General features: G+C 37.0%; 1 protein-coding gene across 2 annotated transcripts in view; it reads right to left on the reverse strand.

The window, feature by feature from the left end:
• LOC145243663 (cilia- and flagella-associated protein 54-like) overlaps window positions 1-27500 on the reverse strand; it is a 449435-nt gene that overhangs the window by 30773 nt on the left and 391162 nt on the right. Inside the window, exon 64 of one of the 2 annotated variants that reach the window (XR_013862929.1) lies at window positions 21777-21956. Coding sequence is in view for 1 of the 2 variants with exons in the window: in XM_080106712.1 (XP_079962838.1) it covers window positions 21831-21956 (126 nt within the window). In the remaining variant the exon portion in view is untranslated. Of the gene's footprint in view, window positions 1-21714; window positions 21957-27500 lie in introns of those variants that run through there. The other variant, XM_080106712.1, reaches the window with a different exon arrangement.

Raw genomic sequence — 27500 nt, forward strand, 5'->3', positions numbered from 1 at the left:
ACTCATATCATGTTTAATGTTTGTGCAAAATTTCAAAAAAATCCAAGGCGTAGTTATTGAGAAAAGTGCGGACAGATGAACGGACGAACGGACAAGGGTGAATTTACAGGTCCGCCTTCTTTTTGTTGGAGGATCCAGAACAATATGTAGAAATCCTACTGGACAACGCAAACTAAATATTAATAAATAAATTGCAGCTAATAATACCCATATTGATTCCATTAAACTATGCACAATTATAGGCGAATATAGATCAGGCTGCATATATGGAAACGTAAAAGTGCACAAAGAAAAACTACCCTCTTCGTCGAACTATATCGCAAATCTCTACACGCATTCACAAAATGGCAAAAACCTTCTTTTAACTAATTATGTCATATCTACCTCATAGTTATCAAGTTCATTCCTCTAACCAAACAATGAACTTTTAGCTTCACTCAATGTTGAAAGTCTTTTTACAGATGTCCCTTCACATGAAACTATCGATATAATAATATATAATAATCTCACTCTGCTCTCACAAGCCGTAACAAACCTTAACAAGTTACGAAAATTATTACTCTCCTGTACCACTGAGGCCCCTTTCTGCGGTCTCAACGGAAGGATCAAGTTTTAATGGGTTCGGCTCTAGGTCCGCTGTTTTTCGATTTTTATATGACCAACCTAGAAACTAAAACCTTTAATAGCAATCTTAAACTATCCATGTATGTTAGGCACATCGATGACATACTCTTATAAATGGAAAATTTAGATAAATGGGTTTGTATTACTATAAACACAGATTCGAAAAAGTTGTCAAAAAACAAATATATAACAAATAAAGGCAAGATAAGTTACTTTTCTACCTAACTGGATAATTTTTTAGTGTTTTTATTTAATGTAACATGCTTATTCAGCTCGAAAAAAATACAGTGTTTACCGATGTATTTGAAAATTGCAAATGGCAGGGCACTCTCTGGTGAACACAGTAAGTTTGGGAAAATGAGTTAAAACTAAAAGAAATACTGTTAGAAACTCGCTCAATATATGTTACCATAATATAAGCTGACATATATTCGGTGACTCAAGATGAGAAAACGGGAAAAGAAAAAATCTGAATCGATTCATCGATGCAGAGGATCTAGCAGGGAATGAGGAACGTTTGGAATAAAGCTTGTCTCCAAGTCGTATTTTTGGGAGCATACATGAATCGTCGCTAGGGAGAACCGTCCAAGGAAAGAAAAGGTACGCGTCGTAAGATCTCCTTATAGTCTGTATATATGTCACACACACACACACACACACACAAAAAAAAAAAAAAAAAAAAAAAAAAAAGGCGATCACAGCCATGTCAAAATTATATAGACCCCACACAGGAATATAGACACTCACATACATAATAGCCGTTTCACAATGTACCTGCGTCTTCCCATCATAGAAGCCCTGCTCATTCGCATAAACAAACCGACCATCAATCAGACTCAATATGAAGGAGGAGATGGTACGCTTAAGTGCTTTTAAACGATTTTAATCGAGTGTTTCAATAAATTCATTAGACGCAATTTTTCAATTCACCACACGCCTTAAGGCCCTTCATGGGAGTTGAAAACATTCGCGGTCATGGAAAATTTCTTTTTACACTCGAACAGAACGCTCGAACATTGGCCGCCAAATAGAAAAGACGGATCGCAAAAGAAACAAACAGGAATTATCCCTGCTGTTCAGCGAAATGACGCAAGTAATTTTGGTTTGGAAGCAGTTTCGTTACATAAAGAAAATGACGGTAAATTAAAATCGATCCTATATGTTTCAAGGACACTACTCCGAATGGGTAAGAACTGTTTGCAAATAGAGAAGGCAAGACTAACCATAATATTCTTGTGATAATAAACTTTGATAAATCCTTGCACTGTAGAGAATTTATATTGCAAACGAGTCATCGATCAGTAAGTAATATTCGTTTTAAAAAATGCAGTACCAACACACACTGGCAACGATATCGCTTAACTATTCTTTTAAAATGAAATTTTTAACGTCAAAACTGATCGCACATCTAGATTAATAAAAAAAAAATAGTGAATTATTACAATTACAAAAGACTGTCATTGCTTCCTTATGATCCAAGATGGACGTAAAATATGTTCTCTATAACACAGCAAAAGATTTGCCAGTTACTCTTGAATAAATAAAATTTAAAACAAAATTTGATTATTTATTGCCGACTATTATTCTCGTTTTTTACTTGTTGTTGTTTCACGACGTTTCGGCCAATTATTCCTCTGGCCTTCGTCAGGTGGTAACCGCGCCGGGGTAGGAACTCCGAATCTCCTAACTGTATTCTCAACAATTACTGCCATCCATAGTCGTTGTCGTTTGGTCAAATAAGCCTCTAGCCAGCTTTGGGTAGGATTGACACTGCTATCTTCAGACAATTCTCACCTGGAACCGTAGAGATTCAACGTTTCTATCCACTGCGCCACGGGCCCCGAAACGTCGTGAAACAACAAAAAGATGAAAAGAATAGTCAGCAATAAATAAATAAATAAATAAATAATACTCATCTCAATAATGAATTCCAATTGAATAATATAAAATTTAATAAGTTCATAAATGAAACGCAAAACAGTTAAAAATAAAATAAACCGAACAGTATATTATTATAATGTAAAGGCATATTGATGTACGAAGAATGGTTTGTTGTACCTGCAATGATAACAAAGTAAATTCATGAGATTCTCACACCGGATATGCGAGGATTTATAGAATGAAGGCACTTATGCGGAGTTTCGTATACTGATCAGGAATGGATAAGAATATTGAAACTATGGCGAAAACGTGCAAAAGCTGCGCGTTTGTAGCAAAAACACCGCCAATAAAATTCAAGCCTGAGACAAACCGTGGTTTCGTTTACACATTGACTATGCTGGGCCGATAAAAGGAATATACGTTTTTCGGCTGGTAGAAAGCTTTCTTAAATAGGCAGAAGTTGTCAGATGCAAAACGTCGACAAGTAAAAAACACAATAAACATCTTAGAAGAATTTTTCGCAAGATTTGGTATACCACAGACTATTGTATCTGAAAATGGAACGTAGTTTATGTCAAAAGAATGGAAAAATTTTGGTAAAATATTCTTGAGAAATCATCTAAAAAGTGCAGCTTATTACCCAAGATCAAACGGTTTGGTTGAGTGGTTTAACAACGTGTTCAAAAGAGCGATCAAAAAGGTAAATGGTGTCGAAGCAGAAAATGAAGAACTACAAAAATTCATATCTGTTGATCAAATAACAACCAATGTTTACACTGGCGCGATCATATCCCATGCCGATTTAATGTTTGCTGGAAAAATACGTTGATAAATTGATTCCCTTCTAAAATGGAAACTAAGGAAAGACATGATGTAACGTGGTCAAACACAAAACAAATAAAACAAATAAAAATATATAAATAAATTTTTTCTTTTCGAACTAAAGTTCCGTTATTACCGTTATTTTCGTTATTTTCGTCATCACTTCAAAAAAAGTATTTCGCTGTCAAATGTTCATTTTAGTCTGACACGCGTTTCTCCTTTTTCCCACCCCACGCCGGCCGCAGCCAGCCATTTATCGCCTTCGCTTTACATGTTCATTTTCTTTGACGCCGACTTTGTTTCTTCTCCTCACGCCGGCATTAGTCAGCCATTTCCCGCCTGCGACTTTAAACGTCCATTTTCCTCGTCGTCCACTTTGTTTCACTCCGAGCACGTGTCGCAATTTTTCTTCTTTTTCTTTTCTTCCTCTTCTCGCGCACACTTTCTAATTTGCATATGCGCGTTTTTCTGCCACTGCTGTTGCTGTTGTGTTGTTAATCTCTTTGCGTGCTGGCCATCCATCGGTGCTGCTGATACGTTCCACGCGCTAACGCACACTATGTTAGAATAATATCTTAAATAAAACTATGTTAGAATAATATCTTAAATAAAACTTATAGTCCAGGCGAAAAAAAAATATTTCTCAAATTATTATTTCGGAAAAGCACTGTCATAGTGGAAGAAGAATTGGAAATATGATGTACATCATAAAACTTCAAAAATGGAAAGTACGAAGACACATCAACTAAATAATAAAAAAAAAAACATATACCCCAGACACAAATGAACGATGAGAAGAACCTATGTCTGTTATTTATGATATGTTTGAGGTACACATGTCCTCAGAAAGACAAGACAAAAAAAAAGAAAAAACAAACAAAACAAAACAAAACAAAAAAAAAAAAACAGGCAAACGGAAACGTACTACGACGAAAATTATAGAAATATGATCGTAGATCTCAATAGGAAAAAAAATATGTTCACCAGGCATAAAAACTTGAAGGGAGAGATTGTAATGTGGCTCCGTATCATTTGACTTCCGGTCATTCAGAAATATAAAAGAAGGTTCGCATAGAGAGAGAGAGAGAGAGAGAGAGAGAGAGAGAGAGAGAGAGAGAGAGAGAGAGAGAGAGAGAGAGTATTCCATTAACATGGACATGTAACTAGCATCTATTATTTGTAAATACGTATTGTTCTTGTCCCACTACTCAATACAGTTGTTGTCTGTCTTAACATTCCTGTTTTTTTGTTATATAAAGGGTGGAACGATAAAAGTATCGCCCTAAAGAAAACAGCACTACAGTTCCCTAAATAAACACTAGAAGACAGTGACTATGAGTCAATCATGTTGAGAGCGAAGACTATTATGCTGAAGCGTAATGTTTTTCTTGGGGTGATGTTTTCTGAGCGTAATGCCTCTTTCTCTCGGTAAAATTCCCTTTTAGAAATAATATTTTCTAACAAGAATGCAAGTATTCTGAGAGCAATATATTCCAGGAATATAATGATTCATTGTGGCATTTTTAGATTCCGCACCAAAATCAACAGAATCTATGTATTGTGATGTAGCTCTATATCACTTGACTTCCGGTCATCCCGAGATATAAAAGAACGTTCGCATTGCACGCAAGAGAGCGTACGTATTTCCTTGACATGGATATGTAACTAACATATATTATATATAAATACGTCTTGTTTTTGTTCCACTACTTAATAAAGTAATTATCTACATATTTCTCTGTCTTAATATTTCTTCTTTTTTTTTGTGCGATATAACAGAATTTGACATTAAATAACCTGAAAAATAGTTGATATGCCATAAAACAAACAACCAACCAAACTCCATTAATGAATATTTGAAGATATAAAAAAATTGAGGCATAAAATTTTTTTTTCCAAACTTAGTCGATTCAATATTAAATAATCTGAAAAAAAAAAGTTGATACGCCGTACAACAAAACAACCTATCTGAAGTGGTTGATTGGTTGTTTTTGTTTTATGGCATATCAACCCGTTTCGGGTTATTTAATGCCGAATCCAAAGATTTTGAAGAAAATTTTTTTTAATAGAATATATTTGTTGTTTTCACGTCGGTTTCTATTCAACCCATAGTTGGGACCCTAATAGGTACTACCACTCCGGGTCAGAGTGGACCTGGAAGCAATGGTAATTAAAGGATGGCTCCACCCCCCCCCCAAAGCCCACAAGCTGGGGCCTCACCACTGGATATAGTTTAAGGTCATATCCAAGACCCTAATTGGGGGACTTTTACCCTCTGCAGGGGGCAGTCGGCGTATTCTAATGCCCCACCGACAGGGCCCTATCTTAAGTGGTAGTACATGTTATGCAATATTTCTATTCATGATTTTTAGCAATTGAGTAAAAGGAAATGCTTTGGTTTGTAATGTCTCATAGGGGAGATAAGCGTATAGGTAAAGAAAACTGGGTGCAACTACACTATCATAGCCAAACTCCAAATTGGAACACGTACATCAAATCTGTTGCCAGGGACGCTGGTAAAATGGTGGGATCCTTCTACCGCTCCAGAAGATATCTCACTACTAATGCACTTCTCTATCTGTATAAAAGCCAAGTACGTCCAAGGATGGAATACTGCTGCTACATCTGGGCAGGAGCTGCTAAAAGCAGCCTATCCTGCCTTGACAGAGTACAAAATAGACTTTGTGGTTTAATGGGGATGCCCTTTTCTCTTCCCTGCAACCTTTCTCCCACAGAAGAGACGTTGTGAGCCTGTCTTTGTTTTATCGTTATTTCCATGGCAGGTGCTCGTCTGAGCTCCAATCCCTCGTCCCACTCCCTCGCCAATCTTTCACGAGAAACACCCGTCTGGCTGAAACTACTGTCAATAATTTTCCCCACTCTTTATCTGAGCCTAAATCCAAATGTAGATTCCATGAGCAAAGCTTCTTTCTTAGAACTGCACGCCAGTGGAACTCTCTGCCGCTTGCCTGTTTCCCACCTGACTACAACTTGGACGTCTTCAAGTCCAACATAAACAAACTCCTGACAAACCGCCCCCTTAAGTAGGACACTCTATCAAAACTCCCAATACTAATGATTACTACAATACTATCTCATTGATTACTGTACACGCAATAACCCTTATCCCTGAGTGGCCTTCGGGCCTTGATAAGCGGTGACCCCCATGTAAAAAAAAAAAAAATTTTAATAATGACTTTCAATGTAAACCAATGGTCTCTACTTAATTGTCACTTTCATAGTAATGAATATATCCAAAAATTGCGAAAAACGATAAGGTATAAAAAAAATGTTAAAGGAAACATTTTTTGACAAAAATTAGCGAAAATAAAATGTTAGGGTAAAAAAAAAAACACACTGAAGACTTCCAAAGGGGATGAAAATAGTGCGTAAATATTGTCAATAGTGTTTCAAATCGCGGTGTGATGCGTCTAGTGTGTAGTTGTAGTCGTAGTAGTAGATGTGCTTATCATCTCTTGCTCTCAGCTAACACCGCTGGCTAGCATTTATGTGAAAAAGGAGCCGAATGCGTAAGTCTCTCTCTGCCAGCATATAGCCTCTCCATCTGCAAGCCCTATGTAGTGGTCCCACGCACCAAAACATGGAAACTGAGCATCCTGCGGCCTCAGGCTAAACTACTAGGACTCGGAGGAAGTTGGCCCCCAGACATTTGACATGCAGGCCCACCGTCGTGTAGATATGCCCTGGTGACTCATGAACCAATCCCCAGCTATGGTTCAAATAGTTCCACTGTCTTGTGGTTGTCTTGGGAAAGACAAAGGCTAAGGGAGTAAACCCCAACAGAAAATCCGGAGTGGAGCCCCTAAGGCGGTAGGAAGACAGACCAGTCTCCTTCCGACAACTCCTGCATCCTGATTCGTTCCCAGCCATCTTGACACAGTCCTGCCACTGGAACCAGCGCATCAGGAAGAGAGAGTGAGGCTGATCCTGCGCAAGTCTCCCTCACTTTAATCCAAGTCAAGCGCAAGTCATGACATCGACTTTTTGTTAACCTCAAATCCTGCGGTGACTGGACTGAGGCAGTGGTGGGTCCAGCAGCCTCCTGAGTGACCGAGCAGCCCTCTTTAAGATCGCTCTGCTCGCATCCGTAGAATGAGGGCGGGGCTGGAAAAAGTGCCCTAAAAATAGCTTGCTTCACTAAACACTGGCCAGCATACCACGGCTGGTGGGGATCCCTCTTAAGTGGTCAAAACAAAAGAAAAATGAAAACAAAGGTGCTTACTCTAGCATCGTGAAATGTCCAAAACCTGCTCGACAATGCAAAAGTAAATCGACCTGAAAGACGAACAGCGCTTGTAGCTCATGAGCTTGCTCGCTACAATATTGACATTGCAGCCCTAAGTGAGACTCGTTTTGCAGACAAAGGCCAACTGACAAACTGGTGGAGGCTACACCTTCTTTTGGTGTGGGCACAGTGCTGAGGAACGGCGTGAAGCTGATGTGGGTTTTGCTATCAAAACAACTCACGTACCAAAACTAGCAATCATTCCTGAAGATATCAACGACAGACTAATGAAAATGCAGTTACCTCTTGGACGCAACACCAGCGTTACGCTGGTCAGCGCCTATACCCCAATGATGACTAACCCTGATGAGGTCAAAGACAAGTTTTATGAAGAGCTGGACTCTCTCATTTCCTCAGTCCCTCAGTCGGAGAAGCTTGTAATTCTTGGCGACTTCAATGCACGTGTCGTACAGATCATCAAGCCTGGCACAACATCATTGGAAAGCATGGAGTAGACAAATGCAATAGCAACGGACTCCTCCTCCTTAGGACCTGTGCATCACATGATCTCAACATCACAAACACTATGTTCTGCCTCCCAAATCGCAATAAAACCACATGGATGCATCCACGCTCTTGACACTGGCATCAAATCGACTGTCATTACCAGAGACAAGGACAGGCAGGACGTGAGACTGACCAAAGCCATGTGTGGGGCTGATTGTTTGACCAACCACCGCCTCATCATCTCCAAATTCAACTTCTTCATCCAACCAAAGAGAAGGCCTCTGGGTAAAAAAAAAAACAGCCAAGAGGCTCAATACAGCCAAATTGAAATGTCCTAAAACAGCAGAGTAAACTTGCTAACTTCAATCTCAATAACAACAGCGTTGAAAAGAGCTGGACATCCTTCAGAGATGCTGCTCTTGACGTTCTAGGTCCTGCCACCAAACACCACCAGGACTGGTTTGACGAGAATGATCCTGAAACCCACAACTTGTTGCAGGAAAAACACCACCTGCTAAGAGCGCATCAAAATGACGCAGCTTGTGTGGCGAAGAAAACTGCCTTCTCTAACATGCGCAACAAAATCCAATCCAAGCTGCGTTCAATGCAGGATTCCTGGCTCAGTGCCAAGGCAGATGAAATCCAAGGTTACGCAGACAAACACGATACAAAGAATTTTACGATGCACTAAGGGAAGTTTGCGGACCACAGTCTTCGGGATCCTCTCCTCTGCTCAGTGCCGACGGCTCAACTCTACTTACAGGAAATAAGGAGATCCTCAACAGATGGGCTGACCATTCCAATAAAGTGCTCAATCTCCCTGGAGCCATCAATGATATAGCAATTGAACGTCTCCCCAAGTCCCCATCAATCAACAGCTCAACCCCCCCCCCATCAATCGAAGAGGTCAGTAAAGCCATTCAGCAGTCAACCAGTGGAAAAGCTCCAGGTCAAGATGCCATCCCAGCTGAGGTTTACAAGTGGTGCAGCCTTGCGGGAGCAGCTGACCTGCTTGTATCAGATCATGTGGAGAAAGGGACAACTACCACAAGAGTTTAAAGACGCCACAATCGTTCACATCTATAAGCGAAAAGGAAATCGCCAATCCTGCGATAACCACCGAGGTATCTCTCTCCTGTCCATAGCAGGAAAGATCTTGGCTTACATCCTCCTCAACCGCTTACTTGGTCACCTGGAACAGGGACTCCTGCCAGAGAGTCAATGTGGTTTCCGTGCCGGTCGGGGGATCACTGACATGATCTTTGCCGCCCGTCAGCTTCAAGAGAAATGCATCGAACAGCACCGAGACCTTTACACAAACTTTATCGACTTGACCAAGGCATTTGACACAGTCAGTCGGGATGGTCTGTGGAAAATAATGAAGAAATTCGGTTGTCCAAGTACTTTCATCACAGTAGTTCGTCAATTCCATGAAGGCATGATGGGGCGCGTCCTTGACGATGGTGAACCTGCAGAAGCTTTTCCGGTAACAAATGGAGTTAAACAGGGCTGTGTCCTTGCCCCTAAACTGTTCAGCTTGATGTTTTCTGCAATGCTATTTGACGCTTTCAGCGACCAGTCACCAGGCATCAACATTAAATTCAGAACAGATGGAAAGCTGTTTAACCCAAGGAGACCGCAGGCTGTGACAAAGGTGAGGGAAGCAGTGCTGAGTGATTTCTTTTTGCTGATGACTGTGCCCTCAATGCCAGTAACGAGCGAGAAATGCAAGACCAGATGAACAAATTCTCTGCAGCCTGTGACAACTTCGGCCTCACAATTAGCACCAAGAAGACCGAAGTTATGTTCCAACCAGTTCCTAGAAATCTGTATCATGGGCCAAGTATCTCAGTCAAGGGACAGAACCTTCAAGTGTTTGAGACCTTCACCTATCTGGGCAGCACTCTATCTCGGACAGCCACAATCAATCTCGAAATCAACAACAGAATCGCCATGGCAAGCAGTACATTCGGGAGACTTAGAAGCAAAGTCTGGGAAAAGAGAGGAATCAGCATTGACACCAAACTGAAGGTTTACAGAGCAGTTGTCCTCACCATATTGCTCTATGGCTCAGAAATCTGGATTACCTACAGAAGGCACAAAAAAACGTTGAACCACTTCCACCTGAGATGTCTCCGAAATCTCTTCCATATCAGATGGCAAGACAAAGTCCTTGATACAGAGGTCCTGAAAAGTGCTACTCTTCCCAGCATAACTACTACCATTCAAAAGACCCAACTGAGATGGGCAGGTCACGTCTCCCGCAGGCCAGGTGAAAGAATCCCAAAACAACTCCTGTATGGCGAGCTGTGCCAAGGCAAGCGTTCAGTCGGAGCACCAAGAAAATGCTTTAAGGACAACATCAGTACCGAGTCCTGGGAATCGCTTGCATCAGACAGGCCTCACTGGCGTCACCTCATCAACAAAGGAGCTGAAACAGCTGAAGAGAGAAAAACCCTCAAAGCAGAACAGAAGCGTGCAACCCGCAAACAACACCTGCTCACCACTGTCCAACTTGTGGGAGAGCCTTCCATGCCCGGATCGGCCTTACAAGTCATCTCCGGAAGCACAAAAACAATACTTCTACTCACTGATGTCATGGTCATCTTTGACTTCGAAGGACGAACACAGCGACGATTGTCAATTTAAAAAAAAAAATTGTTAACAATCATAAATATTAGTTACTTGCATTGTTATTATGTCACATGTTCCAAATTTAAAAATAAATTGTGCGTTAACAATCATTAATATTAGTTACCTGCCTTGTTTTTAGCATAACCGAGTTACTTCCCTTGTTATTATGTCACATGTTCCTAAAGAAATATGGTGAGTTTTTTTTTTTTTACGATAAAGATCGACAACTTTTTTTTTTAAATAATGTGGTAATATTTAAGTACTTCTGACATGTCAATTAAGTAAATATCATTGCTTTTAATTGAAATTAAGGCAAAAATTCAGTTGATACCATTTTTTTTTTTTTTAACAATTTTTTTTGTTTTCCGAGTTTTGCTATTTAGTGTAGCTGCACCAAAAACTCATAATAAAGATTTTTTTTTCTACTTCATGAAAACTGTTCAGGATGCCGGAGTTTTAGTTGTTTTATTACATTTCTAAATATTAGTAATTGGGTTATAAAAATTTGGGGCGCTTCTACAGAATTGGGACGAGATTTTGCAGTCGATAAATGGATTTTTCAGATAAAAAAACAACGGTTTTAACGGATTTTTTTTTTTGTCAATTCTAATAAGTTACAATGATAGCTTTCAAATTATGCAGTCGAAATTAACTAAATATTACTGAATTATTAAACAAAAAAACTTTCAACGTGTTAGCAGGTGAAAAAACTTGCCGCCATCTTGTTTAAATCAAAACGGAAAATTACCTCCCTTTTGAACTCCCTTGTGTCTTAGGATTTTTTTTATTTTCTTTAATAATTTTCTACCTTATCCATTTTTGTAATTTTTTTATATAATCATCTTAAAAATACGAGAAATACGTTGATACCATTGTTTTCACGTGAAATTCAGTATTACAATTTCTTGAATTTCGTCCTAATAGTGTAGAAGCGGCAAATTTTTTGATATTCATTAATGGGCGTTTTCTTTTTAATGTTTAAATTTACTCAATTTAAAGAGGGTTGAGGTCATGTATTGTAATGTGGCCGTTCCACTCGGACCGTGTCGATATATTTCAACCACTCAGACCCGAACGTTCTCTGAGACTTCGTCGCAAACGAACAAACAACCAAACAAACAAACAAAAAGAAAATAAAGGAAAGAAATAAAAATCCGACTCAACATTTGTTTAAATTATAAATGGAATGCATTTATTCGTGGTTCTTCCAACAATAAAACATTTCATTATCTTTCAAAAGTCTTTTCACTTTTTCGACAACGCAGCACATTAATTAGAAAAAACGTCCGATCGCCTCCTTGGTTAGACCACGTGCTATATTTTTCTTTCCTTTTCTTGTAAAACAAGCTCATGCACTCACGTGCTTTAACATCCTCTCGGTAAGTATCTCTCCTGCGCTGCATCCCCATTTCTCAAACCTTGAGTAGTGGTAGCAGTGCAGAAGGACCTTCTTCTGTTTGACAAACCATGACTGGGTTTTAATCCCCCTTCTGTTTCTTTTGGGGTTTGTCGAGCAAGGTGGAGGAAGGACGTTTGGTCCATCTTGGTCATGGACTGGTTGCTGTCCTTGTGTGGCCTCTGAGGTGATTGGGGTATCACCTTTTGAGGCAAGAAGGTTTACACCATTTCTTTCCTCTTTCTGCCTGGTGTGTAAACAGGTTAAACAGCCCTTTTTATCCTGGGCGACAGCCGTCCAGTTTGAATTCCTTTTATTTGGTATTTTTCATGGTTGTTCCTCATTGTCTACGGTTTTTTATTGGTTATTCGAAGCTTCCTTCTACCTACTTTAGATAAGCAGAGGGGGTAGCCCCATCCGCAACCCGGGGGACGCACTGGATGGCCGGAGGAAGACAGCACAACAAACCAAATACCAAGTGTGTGGTAAAGCTTTTTCTCTTAAATCCAATGAAAAGAAACTGGAATCTTAGGGATATATCAATCATACCCGTTATTATAGGTGTCACAGGGCTTATGAAGAAGAACCTGAAGTCTTACCTAACTAATATTCCTGGTGAACCAAGTGCAAAAGAGATCCAGACAATTGCACTTAAGGGAACAGCGAGGATACTAAAAAGAGCTCTCGGTTGGTTTCAATAAAAAGTGGGGCAATATTGGTAGCTGGTTTGGCTACCCCATACCCAGCATTACAATCTTCAAAGGAAGAAAAATAAAAAAATAAAAAAATGCTTTAACAGCTGCTGCTGATTTTCTCACACACGCTCTGTTACAGTATTGCATGTAAAGAAATGTTATGAGAAATATTACAGTTGGACTTTAAGGTTGATAAGCAGGTCTTTAGAACCTCCAACTGTTGCCTCAAAAATTCTGTATTCTTTAAGCGACCTATTTTTACCCAAAAATGCTTTTAAAAGAAATAAAGACTGTGAAATAAATAACGAAAAATACAAACCACAAGACGAATGACACGTGACTGGTTTTATGTTAATAACAAACAAACAAAAATGATAAAGGATTCTTAAAATAAACATGAGGAGAAGAAGAAGGAGTGTGTTCATGAGGGGCTTCTTATTTTGTGGCAGTGAAGGGTGGGAGTAAAAAAAAAAAAAAAAAAAAAAATAGACAAACAACAAAAATAAAAAGAATTTTTAACAAAATGACTTCCCTGCTGAAACCCATTCCTATGAAATTGTTTCCCTGTGAATTACAAATCTTCAACTCTTCAAATCCAAACACCAAGTCTTAAAATCCAAATATCATACTTAAAAATCGTCCTCATAAATAATCAAATTTGTTCATTCGATTCACTATAGTCGAACCTCTCAAACCATTCTCCATTAATCAGTTCATCTCATTAACCCTTATCCTTAAGTAGCTTTTAGTCTTGATAAGTGGTAATTTATTGGTAAAAAATGACGACATAGAAAGATGTGTGGGTCTTCATCCAACTTAGGTAATGCGACAAGAACGTTTTGTGCCTAGTTGATCTGCGGATCTTTCTTGCCAAAATTCTAACCAGTATATTACATAAGTTGGACTCTAAGGTTGATAAACACGTCTCAAAAAATATCTTCAACTGTTTTTTTTTTTTTTTTTTTTTTTTGAAAACTCTTTTATTCTTTAAAGAAAAACGAAGTGACCCATTTTCACCAAAAACGTGCCTTTAAAAGAAAGAAAAAAAAATATACTAAAACAACGAAAAATACAAAAAAGAAATCACAAGACGAATGACATATGACTGACTTGATGTTGATAACAACAAAAAAATGGTGCAGAGTTCTTTAAATAGATATTAGGAGAACGGTGTTGATGAGGGGCTGATAATATTTGGTGGCAATGGATGATGGGAACCAAGACGGGAATGCAAAAAAGCAGAAAAACAGACAAACAACAAAAATGAGACGAACTTTAATAAAAATGGTTCGTGGGGGGTGGGGATGGGGGTGGTGATGGCTTCCATTTTGGTTCTTTAATAGCAAACAGCTGCCGCCAATCGAATGAAGAAATCTTGCCAAGAAAAAAAAAACCTGTTGCGCAAGAGCATGGTTATTATCTCATAATTTGTGACTCTGGGATCAGTGGCATTTCTGGGAATAGAAGAATTTGGCAGAACACTCCTAGAAGCTTTTGCATGATGGGAGGGGGGGGATCAGTAATTATATATATATATATATATATATATATATATATATATATATATATATATATATAATTTGAGGTTGTTATTTTTCAAAGGTAGGGTAACCAGTGAAATATAACGAGGTTAATACAAAAGTGCTCAATACGGAAGTAGAGCACGTTACATTTTCAATTTGTCTTTACATAAGCAGTAATGTGTTGCTACACAGTCATGAGCATGTTTCGGTCTTCTAGTATTTAGTAACAAGAGGCCTCTTCAGGAAACAACGCTTATATTCAAAAGCGGAATTCTTAATGAAAAACGAAAATCAACCTTCAGCAAAAGAAGTTTTTTTTTGTAAAAAGGGGCAGGGGTTGAAGTTCAGCTGTGAGGAGGACAGGGTTGATTGGGTGCGGATTTGTTTATTTACTTATTTGCCCATGTAGTTATTCATTTTCGTGTTGGTGTTCGGGAATAGAGTTTTTAGGGTAAGCGGTTGAGGAGTTAGGTTTTAAGGTCAATTATATATATATACTTCATTTAATCACATAAATTAATATACGAAGATATAATTTTATGCGTAAAGTTTTCAGTATTTACTTCAACAGTGCTCAATACAGAGCTAGGTAGTAAGTTATGAAAATATATATGGTAATTAAGCTACACAGAATATTCCTGCTCATGAGGTTTTTTGCTCAGCAACCGAGAAGGCTAACATGCTTGCCAGTCAGTTTGCCTCCAACTCCACACTGAAACCTGCTAACCACCCCCAACTTGACTTTCCTTTGTGGACAGACGCCACGCTAGACGATCTGAAAAAATCATCCCTTCTCAGGTGCATGCTATCATAAAAAACCTTGACACTTCAAAAGCATGTGGACTTGATCTCATCCCGGATGTGCTATGAAAAAAGTGCTCCGCCGAAGTAGCTCCAGTTCTCTCCAAACTTTACAACAAATGCCTTAAAGAATCTTGCTTTCCGGACTGCTGGAAAACTGCTCCCGTGGTACCAGTTTTCAAGAATTCTGGCGAAAGAACTGACCCATTAAAGTATCGCCCCATTAGCCTCCTCCCACTTTTCGCCAAAATATTTGAGTCCATAATTAATCAAGCTCTAGTCCATCACCTTACAGATGCAAAACTTCTGACCGACCAAAAATTTTGGATTTAGGCAAGCTCATTCCACAGCAGATATCCTAACTGTAATCTCTGAACGTATATACCATTCACTAGACAAAGCAGAGGAGGGTAGAGCGGTAGCTCTAGATATATCTAAGGCTTTTGACAGGGTATGGCATGAAGGTCCTCTCAGGAAAATCAGATATTACGGTATCACTGGAAGAATACTTAACATAATTAAATCCTTCTTAGATAAGAGAAAAATTCAGTTTGTCCTCGACGATCGTACATCTACACAATATGATATAAATGCGGGAGTGCCTCAGGGGTCTATCCTTGGACTTTTATTATTCCTAATATTCATAAATTACCTCCCCGACAAAATTGCCTCTGAGATAGGTATATATGCTGATGACACCACGCTCTATAACAGGTATGACAAGAAAACAAATGAATACATATCTAAGGAAATGGCAGAAACACTAGAGGATGACCTCCAATCTGTAGTGGAATGGGGACAAAAATGGATGGTCACATTCAATGCTGCCAAGACTAAACTGGTTTCCTTCAATAATTACAAGAAACCCTCTCTACCACCTATAGCAATGGTCAACGACTGGTTGGTACAACTGCTACTAGTCTCTCGCTCCTAGACAAGGTCCAAAAGAAAGTCTCCAACTTGATAGGTCCTGAACTGTCATCTAAGCTTCAGCCTCTGTCCCATCGACGAAATGTAGCATCCCTCTGTCTTTCTACAAGTATTTTAATGGTGAATGCTCTGACGAACTGCAAGCACTTGTGCCCCATGACGTAAATACCCTCGACAAACCCGACAAGCAGCTAAATCCCACCCCTTCACAGTGGAGATCCCTAGATGTAAGAGAGCTTTCTACTCCAGTAGTTTCTTCCCCAGAACCGCTAGACTTTGGAATTCCATTCCAGGTCCCTGCTTCCCCAACTGTACTGACATGCAGAAGTTCAAGTGCAACGTGAACCGACATCTTGCTACCCAACTCCCCACATAGTACCCCTGTAGCCTATATCCCTGATAGTAGCCCCTTACACCAAGGTGGCAATGTGCCTTGTTTGGGGTGAAAATGTAATAAAAATTCCACGTTTCATTCTCATGGACGGATTCTCATGAGAATGAAACGCAGAATATTCTGTGTAACTTAATTGCCATATATATTTTCATAACTTACTACTATATATATATATATATATATATACTGTATATATATTTTTATTTATATATATACTGTATATATATTTTCATTTATATAGACAAATATTACATAGTCATGACACTAAATATGCTAATGTTTCGGACAATTGGTTTGCAAGAAACCAAAAGTCACTTGTCAGGTGACGCAATAAAGTCTTTTTGCCACTGAAGGCATCTGGTTTTTAAATGAAAAAAAGTGACATTTTTTTTTATTATTTATAAAAATAAAATGTTAAAACGCTAAATTTAAGTGGGAGGGGTGACATTAAGTGACATTTTAGACTCAAAATAGGAGACGATCAGGGAAAGAGAATGTAAAGACTTGACAGGATAAATGGGAGGAGTAGAAAGAGATAAAGAGGGAAAGGAAAGGACAACGAGAAAGAAAAAGAAAAAAACGAAGAACAGAAGGACGGAAGAAGGGGTCAGCATGATTACATTACATTACTATAAGGAATGGGAGAGGGTGAAAGCAATTGAGATCAACTTATATTAAGGGTTTAGAGTTCACGTGTCAAATATACTAAACCATCCGTGACCAGAATATACTAGACCATCCGTGACCAGATGGGTTTGTATAGTTTTTTATTTTGTTATATTTCTGTCTGTCTGTCTCTTAGTCGGTATCCGTTTTACCTTTTTTCCGGAAACTACTGGATCGATCTAGTTGAAATTTCGTATTGACTTTCTTATAAGGTGTAGCTGACTAAATATTATGGTATTTGTTCGATGCACAGTTAGGGATTAATATGGATAAGCTATTACAATTATTTTCACTTTTTTTGGAAACTATTAGGCCGATGTGGCTGCAATTTTGTATGGAGCTTTATTATATATTGAAGTGAACTAAGTATTATGGTATCTGTTCGATGCATAATTAGTTATGAATAGACATTAATATATATTTGTATTTTGCAAAATTAGCATAAATTTCACAATCAAGTTGGCATAAAGCATTCATTCTAATAAATGGCCTATTACGTATGCCCGATTTTAATGGGCCATAAAGTTTAGTATATTAGTGTTGGGACGATTAATCGGAATTGGGAACCGGAAAAATTGTAACTTTTTGGGGTATCGGTATCGGAAAAAATTAAACCTAATTTCCGATTTCAAAAACGATTCTTTGCATATTTTTTAAAACTTAACTTTTTATTGGTGGTACTTCTACTACTACTACTACTAATAATAATAATAATAATAAATATTTAGCATTTTTAAATTAAGACTAAAATCTAGAGATCAAAATAACATCAAAATACGATGTAAATTTCTTTTATAAACAAAACCAAAATTGAAACTGTTCATAAATTCGCGAGGTACATTTTAGAAGAATGGTGTTTATTTACAAATTTTTGAAAAAAAAATGCTTTAAAAGTTAAGATTTTTAGCAATGAAATACTATCAAGCATTCTGAATAATTAAATCAAAGGTAGAACCATAAACCAATGATTTTAAATCTTTTTAATCGATTTATTTTATGTCCTCCGCTTTTGTCCAGTTAGGTTTTGTCTGGTATGATTTTGCCCAATCTCTCAGCTAGTATTTGCAAGTATTACAAGGTGTGGGAAAAACGTTTGGAAAAAGCCTGACTTTGAATTGAATGAGGCATAAATCAATTTGTGAATTCTAACGCTTTCGTGTGAGATAACATTTGGCATGAATTCAAATGCCGGCAGTCAAAGTAATCCATCGTTTTCAGCCTGAAACCACTTCCCCATCATATGTCTGTATGCAGATTGTAGTACTTGTTTAGTTTGATCAAGACATTAAAAAAATGAAAATATTTTATATATATATATATATATATATATATATATATATATATATATATATATATATATATATAGATATAGATATATAGATATATATTGTACGTACCCGTTATGGAATCAAGTTCTCATAAAATATTTTTATAAAATTCACTTAATTTGATCAAGCATTTTTTTTGTTTGTTTTTTTGTTTTTTTTCTAGCGGAAAATCAACTTTTAATTAGATCGATCGTATCCCGGCCATCTTGCCTATTTTGCAGACTAGGAGGGGTATGCCTTTAAACGAAAAAAAAAAAAAGAGATTAAAAAAGGACTAAGAAACTTTGTAAAATAAGTGAAAAAAAAACTAAAATATTTATCCAGGTATTTTTTCTGCCCATGTTTCAAAATATCATGTCAAATTTTGACAAACTTGGCGCCATCCCCTCTTCGTCCGCGAAATAGGCAGGATAGTCGGGATGTGATCGATCTCATTTAAAATGTAATTTTCGTCTATTTAAAAAAAAAAAAAAAAAAAAAAAAAAAATTACTTGATCAAATTAAGTGAATTTTTTTTTATAAGAACTTAATTCCATAGCGGGTACCTACTATAAATTTTTTTTTAAAATATTTTATTGTTTAATGTCTTGATGAAACTAAACAAGCACCAAGATTGAAAACAAAATTAAGATTGTTTCAGATGGATATAGAAAGCCAATAAAATCGAGAAGACTAAAAAAAAAATGATTCTTGGTTTACTGAAACTTTTATAGTAGTTTATTTCTCATAGAAATGTTCCACTGACTAGACACACGTGAAAAACTGAAAAGTTGCCAAATGTAAGTATATTTTTATATATTATTCTAAAGACATTAAAATTGTGTTTTACAAATTAAAAAATGATTAAGATTTTCCTAATTATTTTCTCATATTCAAACTTATATTTTAATAAATCTTTATAGAAATTAAATAGGTCCTTTTTATTATATACGAACTTGTAAGTATTATCATTGTTGTAGGGTCCTGGATATGACCTTAAACTATATCCGATGGTGAGGCCCCAGCTTGCGGGTTTTGGGGAGTGTGGAACCACCCTTTAATTGCCATTGCTCCCAGGTCCACTCTGATCCGGAGTGGTAGTACTTGTTAGGGTCCCAACTATGGATTAAATAGAAACTGACTTGAAAAAAAAAAAAAAAAAAAAATATATATATATATATATATATATATATAGATAGATAGATAGATAGATAGATAGATAGATAGAGAGAGAGAGAGAGAGAGAGAGAAAACATACTAAACACACACATCTTTGGTTAGTTTACTTTTAAAGATTTTGAGTTCAAACGGTTTAAAATCTTGTAAAAATGAAAAGACAACAAAAACAAATGAATCGCTTACAATATCTATTGCAGTTTGACAAAAATCAACTAAAATGGGTTGATATGCCACATAATGACCAACCCAAACCAGTCAATCGTTTGAAACATACGTTATGGTTTGCTATTAAATGACTTAAATATTATTGATATGTCGTAAAGTAGGCAAATCAAATCGAGACTAAAACACAAAGAAATTTCTCATCGTCACAAGATGCTTTTTTTTTTCTCGCTATTAAATTATTGCCGTGAATATATTCTCTTTCTTTCAATTTTAGGGGAAAGTCATTCGCGCTTCACACATGATCTGCAGTCAGAGTAGAACATTCCTTTGTGCTCATTCATGGTGCCAAACCTAAACTTGACATTAAAAGGGAAAAAATAATATAACATTTCTAAAATTTCTGTTACTTCTCTATTGTCTCTGCCCCTTGGGTGATTTCAGCATTAGATTTTCTTTGTTTTTTTTATGAAATTGTGTGGAGGTTGGAGTCTGGCATTTATTTATTGTGATGTGAAAGTTAGTCCATGTTGGGATGTAGCCGTTGCTATGGTTACACGAAGAAAGTAAGCAGTACGAATTAGAATTACTGCAAAATAGGAATCGGTGTTAGAATCCTGAAACAATCAACTCATTGGTTCATGTTGAGAGGAACAATTCTTGAATGAAAATTAAAAACGTATTGCAAAGATCTTGAGGTGGAGACTCGAAGGAAGTGGAATGTGACAAGGATCTTAGACAATGGAACGCAAAGGAAATCGATCCTCAAGATGGCTAAGGTTGAAGATTGGGATTGGAGGATGCCATAAAACGTCAGATTTGAAGATGATTTGTTTTATTTGGATTATTCGGACAACGTTTCGGCCAATGGAATGGTTGCTGTCAGTGAGTAATTTCTGATTATTTGCATGAGAACTCCATAGTGCGTCTACTATTAGTGCTGTTTATCTTGACTTTCTTCACTCCAAGTGAAGAACGTCAAGATAAACATCACTAATAGTAGACGCACTAGGAACAATACCGAAAAACTTTGAAAAAAAAAAAATGGGAGAAATTGGAATCAGAGGGATGACTGAGAAGATACAATGAATCTCAATAATGAAAACTGCAGAAATATTAAGGAAAACCCTTGAATGTGGAGACCAACATTGCACATAAGCTACACACAAACTCGACACAGAAACGACTACAGATGCATAACACAAAGGAACATTACATGAAATCATGAAAACTGAAACTGTATAATTGTAAAATACCTCCCCTCATTTTTTTTTTTTTTTTTTTTTTGTGTGAGTGTCACCATAAACAGGCACCACACCATCAAGGAGGATGGAAAGACCGAGGAGAGAAAGCACTAGCCAGACTTCCGTTGTATGAGTGAAAAGAGGACTGGGACCTTGAGGAGGCTTATTGCCACCCAAATTCCAGTGAAGATCAATGGTCGCCGCCAATGGGAAATCAATGGTAAGCAGTTGTTGCGATAACGCAAATTCTTTTGCAAAGGTTATCGAAAGAGGTGGAGAGTACTGGACATCTGGGGAGACTTATTGTCACTCAGACTCCAGGAAACACTACAAGTTGTTCTCAAAGAGCAATTTTTGATGATGGCTTGTGTGAATACTCCTAGTGAGTAAATAATAATAATAACAACAACGAGGAGGTCACAGTGACTAAGTGATTAATGATGCAGATTGGCAACCTGAGTGTGACAAGTTTGAGTACAGGTCGTTTCACAGAAATACTTTAATTTAGGGGTGTTGGCAACCTTCACGTGGCCCTTTCCTTAATGTTTTTCTAAAAAGAATTTTAACTGGAAAGATATCAGAGAAACGAGTGCCAACAATAATCATCTGATTCATTCGAAATGAATAAATGATGCTCAACAACAACAAAAACAAAAACATTAAAAAAAAAAATGAAAATAAACTAAAAAAAAAAAAAATTGACTGAGGATGATATGAAATTTATTTCATAGATTTTAATTTCTTCAGTTTTTTTTTTTCTTTTACCTTTGTTCTTGCGGATCATACAGCTAAAGACAGTCTATGATTTTTGAGCAAATATCATGGGAAGACGAGTTTCATAATCCACAATGCAATGTCAGAGGTAATGAGGCATGAACCGGAACTGACGTCAAACATTTCGAGCAATTGGTTCAGTTTGAGATTGTTCAGCTTAAACGGTGCTTTCTGGAGAAAAAAAAAAAAAAGAAGATATATTAAAGAATTAGCAAGAACTCTGATTTGTTTTGTCTGTTAAGTATGTGCATATTGTTTTTTTATTTATTTTTATTATTTCTTTTTTCAAAGGAGTCACCACTGATCAAGACCCAAAGTCTACTCGGGGATAAGGGTTAATGAATGTAAAGTGGTAGTGTAGTAATCGTTAATGGTGTAAATTGAGTAGAATTTGATTTATTTAAGGGCGGTTCAGCAAGAACTTGCTTACATTGGACTTGAAGGCTACCATACTGTAGTCGGCCGGGAAGCAGACCAATGGAACAGTATTCCACATGCAGGTAGTTCTAGAAAAGAAGCTTTGTTCATGGAATCTGTATTTAGATTTAGGCACAGATAGAGAGTGGGAAACATTGTTGATAGTGGTTGTAGCTAGTCGAAGTTTATAACAATTTATTTCTTTCCCTCTGCAGAAAGATGTGACACAAGGTTGAATGGCGAGGAAGAGTCAAGCCAGCACCCTAAAGGTGGAGGACTTTAGCCTATTAAAATTTCTGGACAGCCCCGTCAGTATTCCCAAGCAGGGATGCCTCAGGTAGTAAGCAATAAACTTACTCCACCCAAAAGATGTTAGGCAACAGCCCAGGAAGATGGACCTCCTAGAATTGCACAGGACATCAGCTGTTCCTCAGTCAGTTAGTTTTGGGGTGATTACCGGTTGTTTGTTTACAGTTCAACCGGAAGTAAAAATAACCGGTGTCAACCCACAATGTGTCTATTGCTTCACGAAGGAAGAGAGACAAAAAAAAACCCCCAGAAAACTTATCACACGCGGCAGTATAACTGCAACAACCTTCAAGTCAACAGAATAATAAACAGAAAACGAACAATGTCATGTACATGAATCAACACAATCCCGAACAATTTCGTCTATACAACATGACACGATCTTGAACAACTCGGTCGATTTGAACCCGAACAATCCTTAACGACTTCGTCGAAACGACTCAACACGACACATTACCAGAGCAACCTCGGCATTTACTCGCCGAATAACTCTGGCGTCGGATTTTTATAGCCCTTGGATGAACTCATTTTCACCTTAGGTAGGCTCGACTAAAACATTGACACATAATTCTTATACTTTATCCACTGCGTCACAGATCCTTGTGAATAATCCAAATGATACAAATTACCCACTCGATCCTCATCTCAAAAAATGAGAAACATAAAGATTGATATTATTTCAGAATTTTCCTTCTCTGAAACTAGTTGCACAATTAAGGCTTGAGAGTCTAGTTTACTCTACTATTTAATCTGTTAGCAAGGCGGTGATATGCATTCCTACTTTTCCCAATGGTATTAGTAAAAATAATGCAGCAGTCTCAACAAAATTTGAACCCGGCACTCTGAATGTAAATTTTGTGCATATAACTGCTACACTGTGCCGTTTAATAAAGAAAGCACATAAATTAAAGCCAGAAAAATAATATCTATTTATGAACAGTTTCTCGGACATTTCAGAAAAATATCAAATGTTTTATTGCTTTATATTCTTGTAGAATTGTTAACCTGTGTTGCTTTATGTCTGCTTCAGTGGTTGGGTAGACATGATAATCAAGCTGTTCAGTGAAGCAGGTCTGATTTCCTATCAGCATTTCAGCAGGTATTCATCGAGAGAAGCCATTTTGTTTATGTGAAAGAGTAAATGCAGATACGGAATGCGTTGAAAGCATTTGAAGCATGAAATGTTTTCTAAGAGAAAGGGAGAAAGGTTATGAAAGTATGTAAATGAGAAAGAAAATCAAATGAAAGGGAGAAAGAATGACTTGGAAAAGTAATGTGTGGAGGGAGGGAGAGAGAGGAACAGAGAGAGAAAGAGAGAGAGAGTGATTAAGAAAAGAAATGGAGAGAAGAATAGAGACGATAAATAATAAAGAGAGAGAGAGAGAGAGAGAGAGTTCAGATTAATGAGAGAAAGAATGAGTAATATATATATATATATATATATATATATATAGATAGATAGATAGAGACAGACAGACAGACAGACAGACAGACAGACAGAGAAACAGTGGGAGAGAGACAGAGATAAAGAGAATGACAAACAGAATATCTGACAAAGGAATGGACAACACAAAAAAGAGAGAGAGATAGGGAATTTAATTAGTCTAGAGAGTTGAATAGCCATTTAATTCAGCTTTTAGTCTTTTGACCAAAGATCAATTTCCCAATAACATTGACTTCGGTATTCACTGCCATTTTCCATGTGTATAAGGATGCTAGAGTTAGAGCAGCATCTTTTGTACAACCATTTTATACAATAGACATTCTATTTCCATCAACAAAATTCTATTTATCCTTATTTTTACAATAGCAATTTATCCCACATAGCAGTCTTTATAATGTTTTTTTCCCCCTTCTTTAGTTGAGTTTCTGTTTACAGCGTATCAATCCTTTTAATTCGAGTAGGGCACATCAGTACAACAAGATAGTAACAGAATTGTGTAGATAGTGATATTCCCTTAAAAATGCACAAAAACCACAGCGGCACTATCATACTCCAAACACCTGTGTATGCATGTGTGCGAATCTGATCAAAGTGTAAATTTTACCGATTAAAAAAAAATGCTACAATTTTAACATGGAATTAGAAATAGACTATTTGATCTTCTATTTTATCAAGACTAGAAACGCGTTGATAGAAAATTTAAGTCAATACGTTGTAACATGTGAAGTGTTGTAATAGTGCTGTTTATATAATTTATGATTCGCACTTTTAATAAAATGCATGCCAATAGTATATACACGCTGATAATCAAACAAATAGACACTTGTTAAATCAACAAAGTTTATTTACATTACAGTGATAGCATGAAGAGAGAGAGGAGTTTGGATCAGTATGTTGTATATGGTTGTCGGTATGCTGACAGCAGACATGTCATCCTGGCTCTCTCTCTCTCTCTCTCTCTCTCTCTCTCTCTCTCTTTGATTAACTGCCTTTGTTTATGACATATTGATATCGCCCACATTCCTTGGTCAAAATCTGATTGTTCGCTTATTTTGACATTCAATTTGAAATTTCAAATATTTTATCATTCTGCATTTTAACAATTCCAATCCAGTTAAAATATTTTCTCTCATTGTTTCGTGATCTCGATTTTTCAATCGGCATGTAGGGGTTGATGTCATCGTTCAGCAATCCAATTTACATCTGGTTTTGCCCGGATCCAATATTTTCCGACACTGTCCATCACCTATGCAACAATGTTATTAAAATTTAGTATGTATTACATTCCTTGGGTTGGGTAACATGACAACAAATACGTCAACAATATATTTGCTCTATGGAGTCATACTCGCTAATGTTTTATTTTTTTACAGCATTATACAGTTTCGTTTCACCTGCTCACTAGATGGTCATTTGAATGAAGATAGAGCTTCAAAAATGACGTTCAGATCCAATCAGGTAATTTACCAAAAACGAATATCTTTCTGTGTTCTTTGCCACGTTCCACTTCAGATTTTCTGTCCATAACGTCATATCCTGACACTTAGCCTTAATTCTTCTCTTTAACTTCTAATGGAATTTTTCGCTCTCTGTTTAATCTAAAATTATGTGGAAAATACTATTTTTAAGTACACAAAAAATTTCTGTCTTTCTCTTTCGTTTACTCAATGGCTTCGTGGTCTTTGAATTTTTATTATTTTATACCACTGCAAAATTACACATTACATAAGCTTCCCTTTGTCTGATTTCTAGAGAGGAGAAGGGGACGAACAAAGACAGAGCTTTGAAAAGTCATCCAAATCATCCTCTCATTTGACAAAATAAAAGAGTTAGCTCCCTTCATTGCTCGTCTCATTTCAGATTCCCTGTTTATGAGTTCATATCCTGATATGTAGCCCTAATACTATCTTTAATTTTCTAAGGGAATTTTCCACTTTTTCTTCTTATCTTAACCTTATATCAAAAATACCGTTTCTGTTATTATTTTTACACACGCATATTCAATCTTGTGTCATCAACCAAACAAGAAACAACAACAAAGAAGCAAAGAAGTTGTCCCAAATCTCGTAGTAAAACAACTTCAGGGAAACAAACTCATCCGAGAACCACAACACCAAGTAATTCTTGGCATTTCTTGGTGAAGAGTTAGATATTCAACAACGATGCCACTTACTTTACAAAATTGTCTCTCACCCCCATATCCAGATTCCTTGGATATATAGGTGGAAGTGATAAGAATGGGCCTGAGAGAAAGAGGAATAAATAAAGACCTGGGCAGAGATAGGTTAGATAGAAAATCTATTTTTAAAAGCTGTCTAACGTGTACCAGCCTGTAAAATGGATGTTGAATAGAAGAAGATGATGATGATAATGATGATATAGCTATCTGTTGTATTTTACTCTTCAGAAAGAGAGAGAAAGTGAGAGGGGGGAGAACAACAAAAGGTTTTCTTTTTACTTTACCAATTATTATGAAAAGTAAAGGCTTGAAAGTGTTACCAAGATCAAAGTGACAATCTCCAGAAAGAGAATCTTCTTCCTCATCAGTTTATAGAAAAGGAGAATGGATGAGAGTTCTTGGGTTAGTAGATGTAGAACAATTGTAAGAAGGCCAAGGAAAACATGGGACGAAGTGATAGGAATGGACTTGAGAGAAAGAGGGATAAATAAACACCTGGCCAGAGATAGGTTGGCTTGGAAATCAATTTCTAAAGGCCGTCCAACACATGCCAACATGTAAAACAGACATTAAACCAAATATGATGACGTAAGGGTCTGACACCAAGTGTGTTGAAAAAAGTGCCTAAAGCCAATGACGTCACCTGTCAAAGAGAAGACTTTGCTATCCTCTTTATCACATTCCACTCCAGACTTCCTATCCATACATCATATTCAGACACAGTTTAATTCTAATCTTATAATTATACTGTGCAACAAATTTGAATTGAAAAAAAAGTACAAGACATATAAGACCTGTTTTGGTGTAAGAAAAGTATGCTGATTCCAAATCTGACATTTATTTCTCTGGATTAGGTACCATTTTCATGTACTTTATTATTAATTATTTTGAAAAAAAACACCGAATTCACCAGTTTATACAACATTTGTCCTCTTAACTCTCTTGTGTAGAGTGTCATCATCCTTTTTTTAAATTCCAGCAGTAGTCTGCCAATATACCAGTGTTCCATTTTCCTTTAAATTAATTAATTATTAATGAAATATCTTGATGGAACCTTTCGCCATGTTCATCACTCACATGGCCAAGATTCTCAGCAAAAAAATCCAAATGAGAGTGGAGCACATGAACTTTTAGAGACATGTTACATCCTATATCATGAAAATGATGCAATAGATCATTCACAACTTGCACATAGTGTTCTGAACGATGTTTTCCCAGGAAGTTATCACAAACTTTCTTGAATGGCTCAAAGGCACATTTTTCTTTTCTCGTGAGATGTGTGTTAAAAGTTTCACCAAGAACAATTTTTCGAATTTGGGGACCTACGAAGATACCTTCTTTTATTTTAGTTCGACTTAATGAAGGA

The sequence above is a fragment of the Euprymna scolopes genome, chromosome 22 (assembly GCF_053919585.1).
Source record: "Euprymna scolopes isolate OS-2025 chromosome 22, ASM5391958v1, whole genome shotgun sequence".
Taxonomy (NCBI): domain Eukaryota; kingdom Metazoa; phylum Mollusca; class Cephalopoda; order Sepiida; family Sepiolidae; genus Euprymna; species Euprymna scolopes.